We start from the raw sequence: 24,079 nt of genomic DNA on the forward strand, positions 1-24,079 counted from the left end.
GATTTTACATAGGGATTCAAAAAAATAAGTTACATACGGATTTGTATCTACCGATAATCCGTATATAATATCCGTATGTAAATAAAGCACGTTGTGATGGGAAAGTTATCTAAATATTAAATCCATATGTAATGAGATCTAATCTGTATATAATTAAAAGTGAATGTTTTTTACCGAAATTACATACCGGAAAAATATTTTATTAAAAAAATTTAATAACGAGGTATTTCTTACGAAACCCTTTTCCCCATTTTAATAACTTCTTTTCCTCTGCTCTCTCGAACCTTCTTGATGGAAGACGCGAAGAAGACCGAGTGGATCGAATCGAATATAGTTTAAACTCTTGATGAAGGAAGTTAATAAGAGAACTCGAAAGAGGAGGAACGCACCTACAAAACCCTAGGTTCGCGATAATACTCCAGGAGCGGAAAGGATTCGACGTAGAGTGAAAAATAGGAAGATTTTTCGGTGATAAATGTGAATTAGGTCGCGTGTTTGGTGGAAAAGGAAGATTCAAGAGTTGAATCGGTGAAAAGGTGCCAAAATGAGGATGTAATTGGTGGAAAAGATTATAGCAAGCACAAATCAAGTCGCAAAGTGTGATTTGGTGATGTGAATCACGACGATGAGGGCTCTGTGAGAGTGATGAGGTAAGGAGATTCACGAGCTCGAGAAGAAGCTAGGGTTAGGTTGTTGGACTCGTGAAAGCTCAAACCGTTGTCGCTGCGTGACTGAGCTATTGTTCCATAACCACCATTGGGTTTTCTCACCTCCTACAAACGGTTAGGTTTGTGCTAATGTTTGCAATTCATTGTTTTAGGTACTGTTTTAGGTTTAAGTAGTTTGAAGGTTTTGATCTTTAAGATACCGGTTTGTTCTTTTGTCATCGTTTTCTTCTGAATCTGATCTTGGCTCATCAAAGTGTAAAATAAAGTGATCCTTTTAGTGGAATTGCTCGTCAATATCAAATAAAGTAAAATGGTCCCCGTAAAATGGGATTTGTTTCCTCTAGAGTGAACACACAACAAATCATGAAACTAAAGTTTTGATATGAAAATTTCAGAAGATCCTGCTTTCATGTGTTTTCAAATCAATCTTTTATTTGATGGCGATTAATTGAAATACCATTGATGAACCCAAAAGATTAAGTTTGAAATATTCGTATTTCATGCTTGCATACCATCTTTGCGTCGAAATGCATTTGATCTCATTTAATGTAATTTGATCTCACTTTCAGCTTATCTTGCGGACTTCGTAAGTCATTCTTGTGAAAATGGAGATGATAACTAATGTTACTGAGTATGAAGCAATTGCAAAGGAAAAATTGCCAAAGATGGTTTATGACTACTATGCATCAGGGGCAGAGAATCAGTGGACTTTGGTAGAGAATCGAATTGCATTCGCAAGGATTCTGTAATCTTCTTATCTCCAGAATCATGAACTCTATGTATCTGTTCTATCCTTTAGAAACTTGCTTTTCATCAAAATCTAAGTTGAACTTTCTCTTGATTACTGAAGATGCTCATCAAGATTCTCGTGTTATGAGATTGCAACTTTCCTTCCTTCAATTATTTTTCACTTTTTTCTCATTCTGAAGCTCTGTTCTTATTATCTATTTGGTTCACATCAAGCAGATTCTAGCCACATATTCTTGTTGATGTAAGCAGGATAGACGTGTCATAACCAATTCTTTATAATATCTAATATATATATATATATATATATATATATATTTGTATATATTTATATATATATATATATATATATATATATATTTGTATATATTTATATATATATATATATATTTATATATATATTCAATGTTTTAATTGAGAAAAAGGTTTTTACAAGGACTTACACCTTATGTTTTTTTTGGACTCTTTGCAGCTATTGAATGGGTGAAGGGAAAATAAGGTGGGAAAGCAAATGGAGGAAGGAGGAAGTTTTGTCAATAAAAACACGTGACTTGTAGCTTCCAAAAAGTGAAAAAGTCTTGATGTCTAAAAGTGCTGCAATGCTGGATTTCAATTTCATCACATAAAGTTTCTTGTTTCAGGTTCTTATCTTTGCTTGTATTGTTAGAGGGGCTATAAGGATTCAACCTCAGAGTATCCATTGATTCAACACTTCTTTGATATTGTGCAGGGCTTGAGGTTAGGCAGCAACTACTGGTAAGGATTTCCCATGTAATTCTCTAAACTCTTGAGTTTGCTTATTTTGTCTCCTTACATACTAAAGAGATGCCATCAAGACAACTCATATTTCATGTTTTCTAGATTCCATATTTTTGAATCTCCATTTTCTATGTAGTTATTGCTTTGAAATTTAGTCACTTATTCTAAAATTTACATTTTCACCTCATGTTATCACTGTTGAAGATGGATGGGGAGGTATTTCGCAAGAGCTATAGTTTCCTATAGTTTGTTTAATTATCTTAGTGTCTTTTGAAATCATAAATATATAAATGTTTAAGCTCACGTTGGATATTTAAAATTCTAAGAGCTCACGTTAGAAGTGGATAAAAGGGGATGTTAAAGCCTTCCCTACTCATTTGTTGGAATTTCTTACAATTGTCTATTGGTTGAATCATTATTGCAAAATGTACCCCATTAATTTCCTTTTAATATGCACTTTATGTTTAAAGTTATTTTTGTTGAAATGCATTCTTACCACAAATTTTAATATTACAATATCCACAATGTTGACACTAGTGTTCTAATTTCAATATGAAATCCTTTGCAGCACCTTTTTAAGGAGTTATGGAAATGATATGATTAACATCGACCATTGTTGTTACCATCATTTAAGAGTATTAATCCATCTAAATAGGTAGCATTTCATTGGTTAAATTATATGTTCATCTTGCTTCCTTCCTAATTAACCATGAAATGTTTAATATGATTTATTATCTTGGAAAGGCCATTTATGCAGGAATATCTTCATTCTTATTTAGTTTTTTTTAACCTTTCATGGGATGGATAAACATTTCTTAAAAGGGTTCTAAAATGTTGTCAAAGCTAGTAAGATGAAAATTTGGTGTTTAAGAGGCAGAATGAGCTTAAAGAAATTTACAGAGGAGTTCACATGGATGTCGATAGTGAATCTGTAAGACAGATTTTGACTAGTCTCATTGAATGTGCTACAAAACCTGTCATATTATCTCCTTTATATAGTTTTTAAAACTCTGTTTCTATTTTTCAAAACTATTTTCACTTAAATACTTTCAAAAATTATTGTTGTGTTTGTCCATAGTGTTTGGTATTGGTTCTAAATTTTCCTTGATTACTTTTGATTGCTTTGCAGGTAATGTTGATCTGTCTCATTTGCTTCAAAACATGGATGGTCAGATAAGACAAGCCAAGGAGCGAGCTCTAAGCGTAAGGATATCTTAGATATGACTGGGAATCTTGTTTTGTAAATAAATAGTTGTTGGAATTAGTTTTTATAATTTTATTCTGGTTTTAACAGTGTAGTCCATAATGGCTTGACATACTGTAAAGTTGAAATTTAATGTTAGAATATAATAGGTTATGATTTCGAGTTAGTTGAAAAATTTAGTTACACGTTATAAATCTAAAATTTGTATTAGTTATATATTTGACACTGGATTCTTTTTAGTTCCACTTTGGTTTCAAGTATAAAGATACTAATGCTATAAAAAGATATTTTATATTAAATTAGTTATTCAAACATTTTTTTAATGTGTAAATTTTATGATAATATATAAATAATTTTTAAATTTTTTTTTTTGAAAATAAATAATTACATACGGATTCATATATACAGATATTATATACGGATTTTTCTATATGTAAGTTACATACAGATTTTATATACGGATTTTTCCGTATGTAATTTATATATGGATTTTTTCGTATGTAATTTAGCTATGCTTATTTTATATATGGATTTTTGTCCGTATATAATTCGTATATAATATAATTTTATATACGGATTTTGGATGTTATATACGGATTTTGACCGTATGTAATTGTGATTTTTTTTGTAGTGTTCTTTGTATAATGATCATCTCTCAAAAAAAATCTACATATAGATGGATGCTTGAAGAAGTTTAAAGAAAAGAAGAAGAAGATAAGATAGTGAACTCGTGAATGCTCAAACAAGCTTATTGTGCTCATAGATTGTCTGAAACTAAATTTTCTAAGAGAGAAAAACAAAAACCTTAATAATATCTCATATTTATTTGTATTGTCTCTATCCTCTCTTCGACAGTTATCAATATGTATTTGTCCATAACATTGATTGTGTTGTAGATTCTGAAGAGAATTAAAACACTTGGTGTTTAGCTCAATTGAGTTAAACAGTCTAGACATGTTGTCTAGGGTTGAACTAGAAGTAGTTAGAATATTGCACACCAAGAGTAGTGAAACTCAAATTAGTCGTGTTGACTAGGTGAACCAGTAGTGGTGGAATACTTGTTGTAAACTTGGAGAGGTAAAACTTGTATGATCTTCTTGAAGATTAGTGGAACCCCTTAAGAGTTCTTAAGAGAGAACTAGACGTAGCTCAGGTTGAGTAAACTAGTATAAAATTTGTGTTTTATTGTTTTGATTTTTGAAATGTTTTCCATATACGCTCTTCATAAAAACCAACATCTAATCATTTTATTTAAATTATATATCTGCTACAAATCATTATAAACTACTTTGGGAAAAAATTTTGAAAACACTATTTAGCCCCCTCCCCCCTCTAGTGTTTTTCCTATGTTTTCATTATGAGAAGGTACCACAACATCGTAGTGGGGGACCATCCACTTTTTTCATCAACATTATTTCCAGTAACTTTCTTTTTAAGATGTGATAACCTATATGTTGGGCACCTCTTCAATGCAACAAACTCGTTTATGTACAATACACAATCATTAAAGTATGCATGTATTTTCTTATACTCCAAATCCATTGGACATAGAATTTTCTTGTAATCCAACAGTTTTGTGAAACTTTTATCGGTTCATTCATTTTTTTCTTTTAAATTGAACAATTTTAAAATTGTTAACAATCATATAAAGTTAATGCATGATGTTTCTTTGAATCAGACTTCAATGTATCATATAAATGAGCTATTCCAAAATTTTCTTCATTAAAATCAAGTACCATGTCCTCTAAATGACCATTCATTCATTCTTCCACATATTGTGATGTTCATGACGTTGTAAGGTTGTCTAATACTTCTCTATGTCAAGTCCAATTTGTATATCTCCTTACATACTAAAGATGAGCAGGTGATCACGCATTTCACCAAAATCCTAACATATTTGATTTAAACAACAAACACAAGGATAATAATATGTCTCGTTCACAAAAATGACGTGTTCTTGAGCATATTGCAAGAACTCATAAACTCTTTTTTCATACTCTTCATTATGAGGTGCATTCATCCAACTTCAATCCATGCTACATTGGTAACAAACTTCATCATTCTCAAATTTTTAATTCTCACAATGCGAGACCATACTGATTCGAAAAAAATATTTTTCATAACTCGCTAATATCTACACGGAGAAGTCTATCATCATTAATTTGATAAAATTTCGGTAGCATTTCACATTAATTTTCAAAGTACACGAAATGAAAATGGTTACTCATGACCACAATCAAGTATGCATCAAGAAAACAACACAAAATGGTCTGAACCAATTTGTTTTCAAATTTATGCATAAACTTACAATGTACACATATTAACAAATTATGAAAAATAATTCTTCTAAACTGTTCGATCAAACAATTCAAAATTTAATACAAATGATTAAAGTTTAATGACTAAATCTTAAATGGAACTAAGGTTCACTAATGTTTACATCTAAAATTATTATAAATCTCAATATAAACTAACAATGCACCTAAATATAAACTAACAATACACCTAATAATAATTTATAATTTAATCAAATTATAAATTAATCAAAAATATAATAAATCTAAAATTATATAAACATAAAACATCTAATATTAATCAAACATAACTCACATTCTACACAACCAAAAATCATAAAGTCACATTCTACAAAACCAAGGAGAACATTAATGCAAAATAATGATTGAGTTCCCCAAAAACAGTCACGAATGCACATTGTAATGATGAGATGTGAAACTAACTATAATGGAAAAAAATATTCAAAGGGAAAGATGTTTCTCGATGCACCACAAGTAAAAATGGCCAAATATGTCACTTTTAGTTACCAATGGAAGTCCTAACACCCTCTAAATGTTTACTGTCATCGACAAGTTAAACTTAAATTCAATAAACATTCTTTAGATATATTTGTGACATTATGTATGACAAAAATAAGTATCTGTTATTAGTTTTTTTATTCTATAAGCTAAATCAATAATGGATAATGTATACAAATAGAACTTTTATTGTATTCTTGAATGTGTTTGAGATTTTTCTTAATTCATAAAATACCCAAAATACTAAAAAATGCTTTGTTATATAATCAAACCCAATTTTATTTGGCATTGAAGCTTTCGAATTAACCTACATGAAGCCGCAAAGACAATTTTTTAATACAAGTTAGAGAATTTGACATTTACTTTGAAAATTTAGTGACCTTTGTTTTTTCAATCCCTTAAGTAACTTTTCATTACATAGTTTTATTAATAATTATTTTTCTCCAAAGTTTATATAAATAATCGAATTTCTTAATTTTTTTAGTTGTAGAAATTGAAGGAATATTATAAAATTTACAACAATTTACGTATAGGTTGAAGTAACTTAATTAGTTCTCCTTGATCATCCATTTTCTCACTGTAAAAGTTTTTATCATTTTGAGTCATAGTTCATATTTCATATTTAATTTTTTTCTTTTAAAACTATTCTGTTTAATTCTATTTTAAATTTAATTTATTGAGCAACTGGTCTAATAAAAGAATAATAGTATAATTTATATATTTCGAAATACTATTTTTTAATCATATAAAATAAACATTTGTTGTGTCTAAATACTAATTAGTTTTAAGGGAAAATGATAACGTGTGCCTGAAGTTCCTCGACGCCACCGTGTCAGTGAATAATAGGGTTACTACCGTAATTTTACGTGTTTCTTTCTCTCACACTCTCTATTTTGCCATAACCTAATATTAATCTTTTCCCGCTTACTTCAGAACTCTCTATCATCGGTTTGCTTGAAAGCTTTCAGCTAAAGGATTTGGGGATAGAAGACCGAATCACAGTGAGTTTTACTTTGAGCGATTTATAGTTACGTCAAAATCTTTGTCGCGAAATTATGTTTTTTCCTGAATTATGTCTGATTTTAGGTTAGGAAGGAAAATGCCCAAAAAGGGGATGGGAACTTAAACTTGGATTGAAAAATTACTTAATGTTTGTTCTCTTTGGAATTTTTCCATCGTTCTTGTGCTGATTATGTGATGTTCGATTTGACTCTTAGCGCTCTCACTGAAAATTTACCTCTGTACGTACTTAAAATATCTTAGAATTTCAAGCCTTTTCGTTTGAAGTGATTTTTTGTAAGAGAATGGAGTTCAATGATAGCCGCTGAGTTAATTGAAGTTAGTTGGGGATATTATTTACTAAACTGGGTTGCACTGGATTTTGTCTTGTTTTGGAATGGATTATCGGTAGAAAAAATCAATCAATTTTCCATGGCCAAGGTGAAACAAATAATTCATTCTACCTTTTCATGGTTTCACTATCATAAGGTAGAATCGGTTCTCGTATTTTGTTCAAACACGCTAATTGTTACCGGCCTGAACTTCAGTTAAGGGCCTTTTTGAAAACCTATTCGGTTTACGTTGTTTCTATTGGGCCAGATTTCTCAAACAGACTATACTGTTTTATTGGAAATTGGTTTTTTCAGAGACTCCCATTTTGTTCTGTGTTAGCTTTGTGGAGCTGAATTTTGGTTCAATTTTTCTTTAGGTGAGAATGAAGTCCATTTAGTTTTGAAATCAAATAAATTTATTCTCGCCTCAAAATATTAAAGAAAATAAACACTCAACAGTAGAACCAATAATTAATGTGTACTTCATCTATCTGACTGATGTACAACACTAGGGCGTTTCCCCAGTTCTCTCTTTCTCTGTGTCTATCACCATCATAATTCATGAAGACACCATATCCACGGTCAACTTAATCACTTTTGGTAAAACCTATCTTGCACCTCCTTCTTTCTCACATCAACACCTCTTCAATGTTCCCCATGGTTTAGGTCTTTTCTCTTTCTGTGGGTTTGTGAATCCATGTGCCATTATGTTTTTAATTAAATGCCACAATTATCACATAAATTCCTATGAACTTTAATGTGGAAAGCTGTTTGATTTTAAGAATTTCAATGGATGAGCTTTCTACTAATGGCTCTTTGCTAACTGGGAATGAAACCATATACATGTTCAATGTTTGTAGAAAACTTGCCATTGCCATGATGCACTGTTGTTCTCTTAAATACCATTTACCCATTCAGTTGTTGCCTAGCTTACATCTAAAGTTCAAGTGACAGTTATCTCTTTTTTAACGATGGTGAAATTGCTCCTGCATTCTCTCATGTTTGGCTGCAATGTTTCAGGCACCAAAGTTGCTGTTATGTGGATGCACTTGTTGCATGTCTAAGTAATAAGAGAAACTTTAGTAGTAATGCTTCTGTGCTGGTTTTTAGAGAAACTAAGCCTTGCTTCAAAAAACCTTCTAGAAAATTGCACGCACTTGGTGATATGTTAAAATACAGTTCTGTTGAAACTTATTCAGTCCTTCAAGCTAGCTGCCTTCAACATTGGTTTAAAAACTGGCAAGCACATAGGAGAAACAAATTGACAGCTAGCACTTTTGCTGCTGCTATTGGGTTTTGGCGTCGACAAAGGGTCCAGCTGTGGTTAGAGAAGATTGGTGCTATTGAACCTTTCTCTGGAAACCTTGCCACCTGTTGGAGCAATATCAAAGAGGAGGAAGCACTTGAAAGATACAAACTGATAACTGGAAATACAGTGTTGTTTCCTGAATTTCAGGTATATGATTCACACCCACAAGACAGCTGGCTTGCTGCTTCACCAGATGGTGTAATCGACAGTCTAGTGCATGAATTGCCTTCTCGTGGAGTACTGGAGATAAAGTGTCCATATTTCAATGGGGACTTAAGTAAAGCTTTCCCCTGGTCTCGAATTCCAATTCACTATATTCCTCAAGCTCAGGGTTTAATGGAGATTCTAGGAAGGGATTGGATGGATTTTTATGTTTGGACTCCTAATGGTAGTAGTCTATTCAGGTTACATCGTGATGCTGAGTATTGGGATGTAATGGAAATAGCACTGTATGATTTCTGGTGGAAGCATGTCCATCCAGCGAGAGAGTTGTATAGTAGTAATGTATTAAGAAGTCCCCTTTTTCAATTAAGAACAGTGAGGCCAGCTCCTAGGCATGAATTATGTAGAGATATTGTTTATAAAAGCAAACACATTGCTGCTAATTCTAAGTTGTTGATGCGGGAGATACATGGGAAATTGATAAATTGATGCCTTCAGTTGGTATAGGAGAGTCATGAGACGAGTAACAAATTCTTTATTATAGACTACACAATATTTGAGTGGTGAGTGTGAATCAATATTGTTAATGAATAAATTGATGTTATTGGAGAAGAATGACATTATTACTTTGTCGTGTTGATTATTAGATGAGATTATTTGAAGCTGGAGAGTGGGTAGAGACAGACTTAAAAGGTTATAGAACTATACAAAATTGAGAAATGTGATAGAGTAAGGGTTGTGTTTGACTGCAAGGATGCCTATAGATCTCTTCAAATGTCTCGTGTGTTTGCTCTTGCACCCTCCCTGTCTTCCTATATTCGTCAGTGTATTAGATCTGTTGGTTCACTTTTCTAATAACAATAAAATCACCTGCTATTTGGAGTTAAATGGTTACAATGGGATATATGGAGTTACTTGCTATAAAATTCAGTTTGAGGTTGCAGGTCTTGTTACTTTTCTCTTCCTCTCTTCGATATTACCTTATATTAAGACTCTTCTTCTCATAGTCAGCACGACCCAGTAACATAGGTTCCAGCAAGGTGATTTATTAGTTCTGCTGAGCTTGAATTGAAGTTTCAATTGTAATTTTAATCAATTGATTGTTAACTTGGTTGTCCTAATTGTAATTTGTACAGGATGTTATCTATTAATGTTTTGAAAGGCATAAAGTTGTCTCTTTTATACTAAAAGTGAACTAGTAAATATTTGTAGTCCTTGCAGGTTTCCTGTATGTGTTTGTTAAACTATGTTATGATTTACTATCCAGTGTTTTGAGTGAAAAGGTTCAAATTTTGACCATGCTGTCTTATGCATTTTCTGAAATAGGTAAAGGGTGCTTTGAATAAAAATCTGGGACTTGAAAGGTACTTAATTACCTTCAAAATTAACAGCTTTTCATAAGTTTATGAGAAGTTGTTTGTTTTGCTTATTGTTTTTGCTGTTTATGAGCAGTAGTTGATGTGTTTGTGACAAATTTTATGGTGGCTATTATTGCTTATTTATATTATGCCTGTAACTACCTTTTGGATTCTCAGGTTACATGGAGGATTCAGAGCAGAGGAAGAAAAGGCTGAGAGAAATGCGCATGCAAGCTGATCATGCTGATGTTTCTGGTGCTGTGGAAGGTTCTGCTATGCCCGGTTCTCTCTCAAATCCCTTGATTGAAGCTCCTTTAATTATGCCATCATGGGATAAATCGAATGCTGCTCCAAGGTTTGACTTTTATACAGATCCGATGAGTGCCTTCTCTTCTAACAAAAGGAACAATACCAGTATCCAGGCTGCACCGGATAGTTTCCCTCCAAATGTTGGTCCCTCTCCTATGGCACAATATTCATCCCCACATCCAGGTACTGATATGTTCATCAATTACTGTTTACCTGACGTTGGTATCCTTCAATTTGATTTGTATAAGTGGCTATGCAGTCAGAGTCTTGTAGATTCATGTAGCAATAAGATAATAAGCCTGATTTATGGTGAATATTATACTACGTCCATCCATAATGGAATGAGGACTTTACATTCCGGCAACACCCCTTCCCCTTTGACACCTATTTAGCAAGTAGGCTGATATTTTTACCCTTCAAATGTCGAGTTTTTACATTGAATAAGTTTTCAGCACATTATTTCCATCGATTGACAACAATCTACACCGTTTTGAAAATTGACTCAATCAAGAAGGAAATCTAGTCCTCCAAAAGATTGTTTAAATCATAACAATTTAGCATAAAGGATTTGGTTGAGTCCAATTTGGATCTTTTAAAGGTACAGATTTATATGTTAATTTAAATACTTTTGGGTGATTCAGATGACGCAGTCCCAATCTTTCAAGGACTAAAACTTCATGCTACTCTGTAATCTATGAGAAGTTTCCCTGGTCTGTTTTTATATAATAAATTAATAATTGTTGAATAAAAAGTATGCAGCATTGCTTTTTGAGTCAGTTCTATATGTTTTCTAGTATTAACTACCTCAAATTTCTCGTGTGCTCTACTATCTAGATTTACCTTATCTATTCCTCAATGACAATTGTTATTCATTGATTGGATATAACAGAATCAACAAATCCACGGATGACTCTGCCTCCTTTTCAAGTATCAGCACCAGCATATGGAAACCTGGATTTTAGTGGACCTAGAGGCCCTGCTCACGATAACTTCCTATTCCATCCATCAAGTGTTGGTAGACATCCATATCCTAGATTCGAACCATCAGGTGGTCCATTATATAACTCTACACAGGGCATAACTCACCGGGCCAGTTACAGTCCTAATCCTTCTCCAGGATACAGGAATAGTCCTGGGCCCAGTTACAGTCCCAATCCTTCTCCAGGATACAGCAACAGTCATAGGCCCAGTTACAGTCCCAATCCTTCTCCAGGGTACAGCAACAGTCCTAGGCCCAGTTACAGTTCCAATCCTTCTCCAGGATACAGCAACAGTCATAGGCCCAGTTACAGTCCCAATCCTTCTCCAGGATACAGCAACAGTCCTAGGCCCAGTTACAGTCCCAATCCTTCTCCGGGATACAGGAGCAATCCTAGGCCTGGTCAAGGGCGAGGCAGGGGTGTATGGCACAACCCTGGTAGCTCTGTTTCAGGACGGGGTAGTGGACGAGGACCTAATTTTCATGGTCATTTGTCCAACGAAAACCCAGGTCCTGGTCCCAATCGATTTTACAAGAGCTCCATGGTTGAAGATCCATGGAACCATTTAGAGCCTAAGATATGGGAAGCAATTGATGGTTCTTTACATTCTTCACGAATACCTGAGAAAGTAAAACCCTGGATTTCAAAATCAAAGAGTACAATAGGAGAGGGATCATCTGCTGCATCTGTCAAGTTCCGTTCTGAACCAAGCCTTGCTGAGTACTTGGCCACTGCATTCAATGAAGCTGCCAACGATGCAGAAAATGTATGATGACAGCTGCTCATTACATGAAGGGCCCATCATGACGTTACAGAGAGGAATGAATTTCCAGCCAGTGAAAAAAGCAAATAAATTTCAAGTCACTTCATAGATTAATGCCAAGGAGGTACTATTTGTACTAAAACACAAGAAAATTTTTGGGATGTGTTCTGTACTTCGCACGGTTTGATATGTTGGCGTCCAATTAATTGTGTACTATCTAAAGTTGTACCGGTCCAGATAAAAAGTCCATTAATTTGTCTAGAAAGTATAAACTGCAAAATTATAATCACATGTGGAGCGCTGGTACCTGGTGAAATTACGATCAAATGCTTTATCTCAAGTGACATGTGCATGCCTATACTGTGATGCAGTGAGCATTTAATGGACTGCTAATATGAAAGTGTTTTTCTAATTAGACTTACACCCACTAACATCACATTTTTGTCTTTCACATTTTTTACCGCTTTTAATCTTGTTTGTATTACTACTACAAAGTATTGTCATTTGGGCAAGCTGGAATACACACTTGTAAATTTCATTTATTATGATATCATTATTAGGAATATGACTATTTTAAAAAGTTGTTAGGATAGATATCATTTATAAGAGTGTTTGTAAAATTTAAAATAATTAAAATGAAAAATAAGAGCTAAAGTAGAATTTAGATAGGTTAAAAAACAATGCTTCTTTCGTTATCTTTTATGAAAATACAATTTTTACCACCCTTCACTACCGGAACAAAAGAAAAGCAAATCATATTCTAATGACTTATCTGTGAGTGAACAAATTCGAAGAATACCAAACAAAAATGGAAACACTCTAGTCGCAAACTCATATCATCGTAAATGAACTTTTAATGATAAGTAAACACATTTTTGTTTATCTTTATGTTCCCTCACTATAATTTTCCCTTCTTTTTTTTTTCATTGCATTATCAAGTCTTTTTCGCTTAGATTAATAGGGATTGTGTGGGTAAACCATGACAGTATATACGAATTCCTTTGATTATGAATTTTGTTTTTCCAGAATTTTTATATTTAGCATAAATTGTGTTACAATCATTTAAAATTATACTGAGGTTGACTTTTGACTATCTTCTGAAGTTGCTTCCAACCGAACTCCAATCCAACGTTGCGTAGAATGTGAATTAAATTTAAAAAACATAGCCTAAGTGATTTCATATTGTTAGATAAGTAATAAAGTGTGAGGAGAAATCTAAGGTAGAGCGCATAAGTGGGGATATGTGATATAATCCAACAATCACTCCACTGACCAGTAAGTACATAATGGAAAGTAAATGGTATAAAAGAGCATAAACTACTTCCTGAAGGAAGAAGAAATGAAGAGTTGAAAAAACGTGATATCCATGGACTGTCCCTGTAACTCCCACAAAGTGTTACAAAGTTTCTATGGGTGGAGTCAGAAAAACAAGTATTTAGTGTTGTAGAAGGCATCCATCCTCACAAGGGTTTTTGCTCGCAACATATTTCATCGCTGAAAGTGTGTATGAGCTGGTCTGCTAAGCTTGCTGGGTCGTCGATCAATGCATCAACAAAAGCACTAACCACCCTTCTCTCCTGTTGAGTAGCCTTAAGGCTGAACCAAGTCAGAAATCTCACTCTGAATATTTCATCTATGTGCCCTAGATGCTCCAACCATTTCACCACCCTCACCGAATACTCGTAGTCATTTTCCTTCGACCGCTTTCTACCATTCAAACCAGGAATTTGCCTCATCTCGTAGGATTTACAAGGTGTCGAAGGTGAAACTGCAGCAGCAAGATTTTTATATGCAAAAGGCTCTAAACACTGAGGCTTCGACAGGAACTCTTCAAACCTTCCTCTGATGTTCAAACTCATGGGTTTCCCAGGTTGTTGTCGAGATGATAACTTCATGTCGGAGTTGGCAGACTCTGTGGGATGATGAGTTTCAGCAGTTATATGATCCTGACCACACATTTCCACTCTAAAACGATTTCCCCCACAACTTATTCCTTTTCCAGAATTGGTGGGCTCACACTGGGTCACCCATTTAGCCTCTGCAGCACCCAAAATCCCTGTGCTGCTGAACAGAGAAGCCTTGCAAAAGTACTCAGTTGAAGGGTGCAGGTTTTCTAATTTGAATCTTTTCTCCGGCCTCAAGACGATGAAGGTGGGTTGTTCAGGGTAGTCTGTAGTTGATACTCTGTGCCAAAGCCTGCAGCCTAGAAAGTTCTTTAAAAGTTTGTCATTGTACTCCAGCACGATAACCACTGAAGTAGGAAGACACTCTTCAAAACGAATTGAACATGCTGCCGAATAAAGTCACCAGAAAAGTCATATCAGTACGGGTAATTAAAGCAAAATTTACTGATGCAAAAACAACACTGTTTAATGGTTCAATTGATTTACTTTATTTGATCTCTCATGTTGTCATATCATATAATCATTTAGAAGAAATGCAATTTCATATTCTCAATCATTGTCTATCATGGAATGAGACTTGCCATTGCCAATGTCTAAACCATTTAAGTCTTCTCCATATTGAAGAAAAACTGAAAAAGTAAAATTATTTAGTTCTTTCCTTTATTCCTCCATATTGAGAATAGTCATACTTGGAATTATTCTGGATCCAAAATTTCAAGACTACTGTATTTTATCATGAAAATCAAGATAAGTTCTGGTTCTGCCTGCCATTTGTTCAATAAAATGACCATTGAAAAAATAATAAAAAGCTTACTTGGTGCATCTTTCTTTTCCACAGAAACAGAGAAAAGGTCAGAAAACTTTGAATCAAAACATTCAATTGCAGCTGAGCACAATCTCTGAACCTCAGCACCACATGAAAGCCGGCTTACAATTCCACGAGTCATCCTCGCATATACATGATCGAGTGATCCCACTTCATTCTCCAGTAATTTGAGAGCAGTTTCTACAATCTTTTGCAGTTCCTTGTACATTTCTGTTCCTACAAGAATTCTGTGAGCCAGGGATATTCGCAAAGACAGTATATCCATTCTTCTTGCTTCTTTGGCAACCAATAATTGCTTTCTCCATGTCCTGTAAAATCCAAACATCCATTCCAAAAAACAAAATAAAATAAAAACTGTAGCTTATATGAGCCACCTTACACTGCAACAGACCACTAATATGACTCTTTGTAATAACACCTCTTTTGTTAATAAGTTATCCCATTAACATGTGAACAGGTGACAATTTATTAATAGGGTTTATAAAATTACGAATGAATGTATGTATGTAATTATCTATGCATATTTTACTTTTGCATGCTGATAAAGAAAAAGTATATAACCAACTTACTTCATCAGTTCATTACTTTTTCCACAAGAAACACAACAGAAGGCTCCATCTAACTTAATACCACAACTACCCTTCAAATTGCCAGACATTTGACTACTCAAAGCACATTGCAAATGACAGGACATTCCACATGACTCCTCATTGGGAAGATCAGAGCTGCAAGTCAACCACAAACTTGGATCCTTGTTATCATCATAGCAATGACATATGCAACAAGAACATCTCTTGCAAAAAGAGTCGTCTGGATTCAATGTAGCTTTGCATGCGACATTTTGACACAAAAAGGTTTTCACTACTTCCTCTTTAATGTTCTCTAGAGGTGCATGGTGTAAATCCTCAGATGCAGGTTTCTTTTTCCTTTTAGATCCAATGCAACTTCTGGTAGGAGCTGGCATATTTCCGGTTACGTGCAAGTTCGAGTTCTTAGAAATTATCTTCAAAAGATGTTCTATCATTTGACTCTTGGTATAGCCTGTATACTTCCTCTCTTTGCCTAATTCAGCACAGATTATTTCTAGAAGTTCCCTGCGTGTAAATGTCTGAAGCATAGTAGAGGCATCTTTTGACTGTCGTGCAATCTCATGGACTAGTCTTTGCTTTTCCGGCAAACTCAGCACACCCCATTTTGCAGGGTCAAGAAGAAAACCTGTAGAGAAACACAACATTGTTAGCTTGAACTTCATTACGTGTCTAAAGTGCTGATAAATGATGTTCAACACGACTTATATGGAAATATAGTTAACAAATTTACAATATGCATGACTGTCCTCTTGTGAATTAAACACTATATTTATCATCTGCCAAAAATATATAATACGTTTACAAAAAGAAAAGACTAAAATAACACATGCAGAAGGTGCAATCCAGAAAAGAAATAAACCGTTATATACTGTGTTTAACATATAGTTTTCCAAACCAAACATTAATTCAAAATAATGCAACAATAACAACCTGCCAGTAGTTGAGCCATTATCACTATGCATTCTGAATATTAAAAAACTGAGTTCTCATTTGCATTAACCTCTAATACAGTTCGTACACTTCAATTCCAAATACATTATTATTATTAATATTATTATGAACTTAACAGCGCATGCAGCTAAACACACTTCCATTTCCCATTCCTAATTTGTTAATGTGATGAAGGGGGCGCCATCACAGGTGGCAGGCATAAAAACGAACAACATTTAGCCTTTAGAAGTGAAGGAGGTGCCACAAGAGTCTAATCCTCACAGAAAGGGAACAAGAGAATAACAGTCAGAAATTAATTAACCATATTTCTATGGTCTACTTTTTCTAAAAAAAAAAAGGCTTGTTGAAAATAAAAGATTGAAACAACTCAAGACAACCCTATATCAACTGCATTAACATTTTATCGATCAAAATTACAAAGTTCCAAAATCGTCAAGTAGTATCACTTAAACTTGAAACTAGCAACCACACGATTCACTGGAGAAATTGATAATCCTAATCCATGCATCAGAGAGATTCACTAGAGGCACAACCTGGGACATGCATATGTAGATACTGAATAGAGATGTCTCAACCTAGAGAGAAAAATCTGGATGATACACTTGCACAACCACCTACGGGATTTCAGGGATTTATCCAAATATGTTAAACCTTAATTTCTTCGTAACTACATAACCCAGAACCGCTTATGAGGGAAAACATTAAAAAAAACCGAGGAAAGTGGAAAAAAATTTAATTTTTATATAACTGGTCAAGTATGGCCTCAAAGAAAAACCATTTGCCTTTACAAATTTCCCATTTTTCCAACAGTTGTGTGATGAAAACAGGTATGTAAAAGCACCCAACTGCACAAACCATCAAAGCAATAATGCAAATGACGAAAACTGAAACTTTCATAACCTACATTGTGAACTGAAGAACACCCACGATTTATTTAAGGTAGATACAACAGAAAAGAAAGTAAAAAACGTGAAAGTTCATGGTTTTTTATTTTTTATTTTACATGATAAAAAAACGTAAAACCCCAGATAGTGAAACAGCAAGAGAGAGAAAGTGATGAGAGAAAAGTGACCTGAATAAGCGGTGTTGGTGCCCAGAAAAGCAGAACCCTTGGTCTCTTCTTCGTTCATGATTCTCCACACACAAGAATTTGCAGTTTTATCTGAGAGTGAGTAGCGGCATTGCTGATCTATTGATATTGGTGGGAGAGAGAAAGAGAGTGAGAGAAAAAGATAGAAGGAGTGGCATGTAATTGAGCATTCAATGCTAGGATACAAAATTTATGCTGTGACGAGTGATTTGGTATAACGTAATTCCCGAAAAGGGAAACTCGGAAACAAAAGTGCCAAATAATCAAATAATAAAAGGCTTTTTGGTTGATTAGGGTTGATACAAGTAATTAATTAACATATTATTTTTATAAGAAAGGTTTTATTGTCTAATATCATATCACTAAAATCTCATTTCATATACACTTCTTCTTATTAATAAATTCAGCAACTTTTTAGATAAAATCATTTACTGTTTAAACCTCTAAATTAATCTTCTTTAGGTCAACTTTTAATGATCATGGTGGGTTTTTCTCAACATTCAATATATATTTATATTTAGAAAGATAAAATAGTTTATGTTTATATATTTAATCCATTTTGGTGAATATAAAAAATAATTTTAGAACCATAAAACTTTTCTATAAATATAATATAAATGATTGGAACTTCTAATAATCCAATAGTTGGATTAGAAAAATACACTTTATAAAAAAATATTGAATGTGTCATGTAACTTATGTTATCAATAAATATGTTTATGATCATTTTCATTTTATAACAAAAATGATAAAACTAAATTAAATTAATTATACAACACTTTAATATTTTAATAATGAGTTTAAGTTTTTTTTTCTCAAATATAGTTTAGTGACAAACAATTTTTATTTTAATATCTATATTAGTATTGTTCTTGAAGACTAATTAATAACATGAAATATTTACGTGAAAAATCAATACAAATATATGAACATGCAACATAATCTATTATATTTAAGTATTTTATAATTCTTTTATTATAAAAATAAATAATAAATAAAATTATTAATAAGAAGTAGAATTATCTTCTTTTTACTTATTTTCATCCCATTCAAACAAAGTCACCTATTATATTTTCTTTCTTTTTCTTTTCGTTTTTACTCCCTTATATCATCCAAACAAAGACAAATAGTAATTTCTAATAAAATAAATTGAAGTTACATTGATATTATATAATAAAATTATATTTATTAAACTATATATTATAAATTTCTTAGAATTTTCAACTTAATTAAATATATAGAGTGTTAGTTTTGGGTATATATTTATATTGAATACTTTCTCTCAATAGTTAGAAAGAAATAAAAAATGAGAAAGAAAAGGTAATTATTTAAAAAATAAGAAAAAATATTTATTAATATTAATATTGTTATTATAGTACTCCAAGCTTATCCCGGTACCTGAAGACTAGTATCTTGCCTATTATGAAACCTATTAGTGACTGCGTACGACCCACTTGTATTACGGATAATATTTTATTCCAACACATCTCTGGCCTATTTCATCTAGAAACACACAGGAAAACTTATTAGACCACAACTCAAGACTAGATGTCTTTACGCCTTAAGTCAGTTAAGCAAGATAAGTGATTAGTTCATCCCAAGATCAAGCACAAATCAACTAACCACTTTAAATCAAATGAAAACTGCATAAATGAAAGTGTCACCAAATACAAGAGAGTTTGAATCTATTATATCATGTTTCAACACATTAAGATTTAGCTTCTCATAAAGATAGAAAGAATTACAGGCAAGGAGGAAAATATCTCCTAATCCTTTAAGGATGTATCTTTGAAGTATAAGGACTATGTGAGAGACTTATTAGAGTCTCTCTCTAAAATCAACTTGAGAGGGCTGAGACCGAAGTCTAGTTCTCTCTTCTGGATCTTTCTACTTCTCTTCAAAATATGTCCAATGTGCTTGTATTTATGGACTTTCGCAGCACGACTCAAGCAGTGGCTCAGGGCTCCAGCGTTGAGGTTTCCTCCCTTGGTAGGTTTCCTTTATGGCTCAAGTTATGAAGATCTGGACTTGAGCTACTTGAGGTTGTTTAATAATTAAGAACTCTCCCATGACTCAAGCCTTAGTTGATGGCTTAAGAAAACCTTTCTTGGTGGTTGTGGCTCAAGCCCTCAGGTGGCGCTCCAATCGTGGCAAGTCAGATTCTTCCAAAATAAATGCAAATATTCTTCTTTTCATCAAAATGCATATTTAACTCCTTGCATTCATGTGTTTCTACAAAACAAGTAAAATTGGGGTAATTATCACAATTTTTATGCATAATCAAAACAAGATAAGTGCTAATTAAGCATTGAAATTCACTAATATCAAGCCCTTATCAATAAGAAATTATTAAAAATATTCTAAATAAATACTTGGAAATCACTTATACTATTCCTGATGAATGAAAGTCAAGATGACTAACTCATCCTCGTAATGATTTCTTTCACAAAGAACATGAGAAATTTTGAACTCTACATTCACTCATTAGTAGCACCATAATCACAAGTAAAGTGTAATCATTCACCATGACAACAAATGAAATAAACTGATTGTAAAGTAAAGTGTAATCAATAGTATCAAATATGTAAAACTTCTGCCCAAAAATCACAATTTATTAAAACACATTAGTGCTTATTAGAAGTTTGTGCTTTGAAAGATTTAATATTAATTTTCATTTGTGATCTACCCTTGTAGGATTTTCTATAGTTTGAATTATCTCCTCATCTGTTTCACTATTATAATCTCCCTCTTATGAACTATATCAATCAATATAAAAGCTAATTTGAATTTCTCCACGAGACGAGCTTCCTTAGCCGTGAAATAATTAGGAATTGTTTCAAAATTACTATGATGTGAATTAAGTTGTTTTAAGCCTTACAAATTAATTATTGAAAGAGACATATTTTAGAGAATGCATATCAATTAAGGAATCAAAATTCATGGTTCACTTCCATTAAAAACATCTAGATTATTAAGAGAAAATGATCCATTCACAACACAATATTATTAGGTTGATCCATAATAACAAGTTGTAACTGAGTAACAAGCGACACCACAACAGACTTAACCATAATAGGTTGTATTGGTGACTAGATAACGAATTGTTGCACCACAAAATACTATACCATATGTTTCACCATAAATGGAACCTCAAGTTGCATCAGCGACTGTAGCACGAGCTGAACCTCAAGCTACACTGACGACTGTACTACAGGCTCTACCACATACTCAATCACAGACTGAACTTGAGGTTGCACTAGTGGTTGTACCATAGGCTCCACCACAAACTTGACCCAAGGTTGCACTACAATCTTCATCACAAACTACACCACGGGAATATATTGAATCATAGGAACCAAATCTTAAGAAGCAACAATGTCACCCTCAAGACAATAATGTTGTATTTTTGCACTAAATATTTATCGCCACCAAAATTAGCTTTGATAATGAGTACATGTTCAATCCAAGCTAACAACATATTATAACCTTACTCTGTCAAAATATGAAATTCTAACCAATCTAGATATGTAAATGTTAAAACACCATCAATCATTCTAAAAATTAATACAATCACTGTTACCTAATGCCCAAAAAGTATTTTCAAGAACAATATCATATGTATCCTTAATACCATGTCAAATGATGATTTAATGAACACATTTTTTTGATATTTAGATTTAAGAAATCGAATATGAATGACTTCAGCCCAAGTCATTTTGTCATAAACAAACTCACAAACTAAATGTTAAAGATAAGCTTTATTTTTTAATTGAATATTAATAACCTGCAAATCACCGTTCATATTAAAATCACACAAAAAATAGACAATTTAACTGTGAGCAGTTTCATTTTCTATGTATAGTTAGCCCCAACAAAATTTTGAATCCATTATTTCACCTTCACTGTATAATATTTAATATTTTTCATAAAAGTAAAAGATAATGAGAGATGAATGATTTTTATACATGAATATTTTTCGCTAATGAGAAGATATAATAATAATAATAATAATAATAATAATAATAATAATAATAATAATAATAATAGATAATAATAACGATTACAATTATAATTATTTATAACTTTCTATTAAACATACACATACATGCTTTTTATTATTTTTTTAATCAAATAGTACAAAAACACTTTATTTCACAAGTTATATTCTTTCCAGCAATCCTAAAGGTTATTATTACTATTGCGTAAGGTAATATTTTATAAAGATTTTAAAATATATTAAAAATATTAAATAATATTTATTTTTAATACAATAACTTACAATCAATATATTTTTTATAAATATTATCTTGTTTTGTTAATATTTTAAATTTGATGTAGTATTTTGAAAAAATACAATTGTAAAATACCCAATATTTAAAATTTTATGTAATTCTTTCTATTTATTTGAATAGAGTAAATAAAATATTTAATATTTGAATTTTTCCTGTTGGAATAAAACAATTAAATTTCTCTTTTAAGATATATAATTTTATTTTAAAGTATAAAATTTATAAAAATATTAGTCAGATTTTAATATTTAAATAACATTTAAAAAATTCATTTCTTTCAATATATATATATATATATAATATTTAAATAACATTTAAAAAATTCATTTCTTTCAATATATATATATATATATATATATATATATATATATATATATATATATATATATATATATATATGGAGATCAACATCCACTCCTGATTGAATATGGAAGTTAACAAGAAAAGTTAGCTTTTAATTATAACTTGTATAAGTTTTTATCCTATGTAAAATATCTGAATTTAACTTTTATTATTGTGAGAATTTAACTTGATATAATCTTTGAGTGTCTTTTTATTAGTACAAAATAACATGCATACATGCTCAAGTTAAGTGTGATTAGGTTTAACATGCAAGTAGAGTTTTACACAATTAATGGTATATATATAAGATATTGTTTTCTTACTCCCTCACTTATCTAATGCATGAGACAACTTATTTGGTTCATCATTTTTGTGTTTCTTTCCCCACAATTTTAAATTTTTTTCACACACATATGTTTTATTTTTTAATGTTTTCAAATTCTTTAACTAACAACATTATTCTTTATCTATTTTTTCAGATAATTAAAATTAATTGTAATGATATTTTGAATGAAAAAGAATGCTTAAATATGCTTTTTTTTTATCTTAAATTATTTTAAAAAATTATGTTTCATTTATACTTTTTCATCCTTATCCTTTATAAAAGACTCGTGACACTACAGTTTTTACCATTTGACAAAAGAAGTTTGACAATAAATTATAATATAACCTTACGTTGTTCGTTAGAATAACAACAAAGTTTGCTTAAAGATTAAGAGATTTGATTTTCCTAAAATTTTCTCACAGATATATAAATATTTTTTTTAATTTAGTACATTTTATATATTTGGTATTTTTAAAATTTTATATATTTCTAAAAATACTATTTCTCATTAAAAAATATTTTTTGAATACCAGAAGATGTTTTGTATGATTCATAAAATACAAAAACAAAATAAATATATAATTTAATTTAAAAATGAAATATAAATTTTGAAAATAGTTTTAAAACAAATATTTAACTATTAATAAAACTATTCCAATATTGAGACTGAGATGACATTTATTTTGTGAGCTCTTCTCCTTGCGTCTCATTTATATCATCCTGTATCTCCAACTTTTATTTTCCATCTTTGTCCTTGTCAGAAGCCTAGCAGATTGTGTAGAAGAATCTTCAATAAAATGAGATTTTATTCTCCTTTAAAACACACAAAAATCCTACACCCCCTACATCTCCTCTCTCTGTCCTTCATTTTGTTTTGACACATTTCATTTTCAATTTTCTTGAATATCCTCTCCTATTCTCGATTGTGAAGGACTCCATGAATAATTTCTATTTGCCATTTTAGGACTAGACATGTTGAATGATGTCTTAGATTGTTTACAAGAAAATGAAGAGAAATTACCAAGCTTGCTAGAGCTGGACTTTGAATTGTCTTCCATCTTTGTCCATTATTTGAAAACCCAGTTTGAGAACAAGTTCTCCTCCTTTTGCCTTTCCTGATAAGCCAAAGCTTGTGTCTCATTGCTTCACCTGAGTGCTTTGTCGGTTTTTCTCAATGGATTCTTTTATCAGCTCACTCAAGTCCACTAAGCTTCTTCCAAAATCTAGCTCCTTAGCATCAACAACAAAAAAGTATATCCAAAAGGAGTGTAGCTCAAATTTGATCTGCTTTGTAGTGCCTTGGTTGGACGTGTGATAAACACGACACCCGATGAAAAGGGTCTCTTCAAAATTTGTTGC

The 24,079-nt window shown here is 32.0% G+C and overlaps 3 protein-coding genes and 1 long non-coding RNA gene across 18 annotated transcripts; 3 read left to right on the forward strand and 1 right to left on the reverse strand.

Moving 5' to 3' along the window:
* Window positions 1–242: 242 nt before the first annotated feature.
* Window positions 243–3,544, forward strand: LOC108337250 (uncharacterized). Of its 6 annotated transcripts, XR_008250469.1 has the most exons (6): window positions 243–787; window positions 1,238–1,413; window positions 1,888–2,171; window positions 2,743–2,829; window positions 2,997–3,105; window positions 3,304–3,544. It is a non-coding gene; the product is annotated as an uncharacterized LOC108337250 (long non-coding RNA). The 6 variants fall into 6 exon arrangements; XR_008250470.1 differs by lacking the exon at window positions 2,997–3,105 and having other exon boundaries at window positions 244–787; XR_008250466.1 differs by lacking the exons at window positions 2,743–2,829; window positions 2,997–3,105 and having other exon boundaries at window positions 247–787; window positions 1,888–2,056; window positions 2,146–2,171.
* Window positions 3,545–7,118: 3,574 nt separating this feature from the next.
* Window positions 7,119–12,647, forward strand: LOC108338353 (protein SICKLE). 10 transcript variants are annotated; one of them, XM_052881083.1, is made up of 5 exons: window positions 7,119–7,192; window positions 10,320–10,357; window positions 10,529–10,633; window positions 10,724–10,843; window positions 11,550–12,647. In XM_052881083.1, exons 3-5 carry the CDS (start codon window positions 10,534–10,536, stop codon window positions 12,410–12,412), a joined length of 1,083 nt encoding a protein of 360 aa, XP_052737043.1. In that variant the 5' UTR covers window positions 7,119–7,192; window positions 10,320–10,357; window positions 10,529–10,533; the 3' UTR covers window positions 12,413–12,647. The 10 variants fall into 10 exon arrangements, with proteins under 10 accessions (XP_052737043.1, XP_017430658.1, XP_017430659.1 ...); XM_052881082.1 differs by adding an exon at window positions 8,543–8,586 and having other exon boundaries at window positions 7,128–7,192; window positions 10,529–10,843; XM_017575169.2 differs by having other exon boundaries at window positions 10,529–10,843.
* On the forward strand, window positions 8,312–9,482 carry LOC108336709 (uncharacterized). The gene is made up of 2 exons (XM_017573173.1): window positions 8,312–8,439; window positions 8,543–9,482. The coding sequence occupies exons 1-2, from the start codon at window positions 8,312–8,314 to the stop codon at window positions 9,480–9,482; spliced, it is 1,068 nt and encodes a 355-aa protein (XP_017428662.1).
* A 903-nt stretch (window positions 12,648–13,550) lies between the features above and the next one.
* Window positions 13,551–17,949, reverse strand: LOC108336273 (VIN3-like protein 2). The gene is made up of 4 exons (XM_017572662.2): window positions 17,747–17,949; window positions 15,703–16,348; window positions 15,122–15,441; window positions 13,551–14,693 (listed from the first exon to the last, which is right to left on the reverse strand). Exons 1-4 carry the CDS (start codon window positions 17,802–17,804, stop codon window positions 13,864–13,866), a joined length of 1,854 nt encoding a protein of 617 aa, XP_017428151.1. The 5' UTR covers window positions 17,805–17,949; the 3' UTR covers window positions 13,551–13,863.
* Window positions 17,950–24,079: the final 6,130 nt, after the last annotated feature.

This window comes from Vigna angularis, chromosome 7, assembly GCF_016808095.1.
Source record: "Vigna angularis cultivar LongXiaoDou No.4 chromosome 7, ASM1680809v1, whole genome shotgun sequence".
Taxonomy (NCBI): Eukaryota; Viridiplantae; Streptophyta; class Magnoliopsida; order Fabales; family Fabaceae; genus Vigna; species Vigna angularis.

Coding starts and splice junctions, on each gene's coding strand:
- LOC108336709 (XM_017573173.1), top strand. CDS start 8,312: ATGGATGAGCTTTCTACTAATGGCTCTTTGCTAACTGGGAATGAAACC. Junction 8,440..8,542: donor AAATACCATTTACCCATTCA/GTTGTTGCCTAG, acceptor GCAATGTTTCAG/GCACCAAAGTTGCTGTTATG.
- LOC108338353 (XM_017575169.2), top strand. CDS start 10,534: ATGGAGGATTCAGAGCAGAGGAAGAAAAGGCTGAGAGAAATGCGCATG. Junction 10,844..11,549: donor ATATTCATCCCCACATCCAG/GTACTGATATGT, acceptor TGGATATAACAG/AATCAACAAATCCACGGATG.
- LOC108336273 (XM_017572662.2), bottom strand. CDS start 17,804: ATGAACGAAGAAGAGACCAAGGGTTCTGCTTTTCTGGGCACCAACACC. Junction 16,349..17,746: donor CACCAACACCGCTTATTCAG/GTCACTTTTCTC, acceptor GTTTCTCTACAG/GTTTTCTTCTTGACCCTGCA. Junction 15,442..15,702: donor AAAAGTAATGAACTGATGAA/GTAAGTTGGTTA, acceptor TGGATTTTACAG/GACATGGAGAAAGCAATTAT.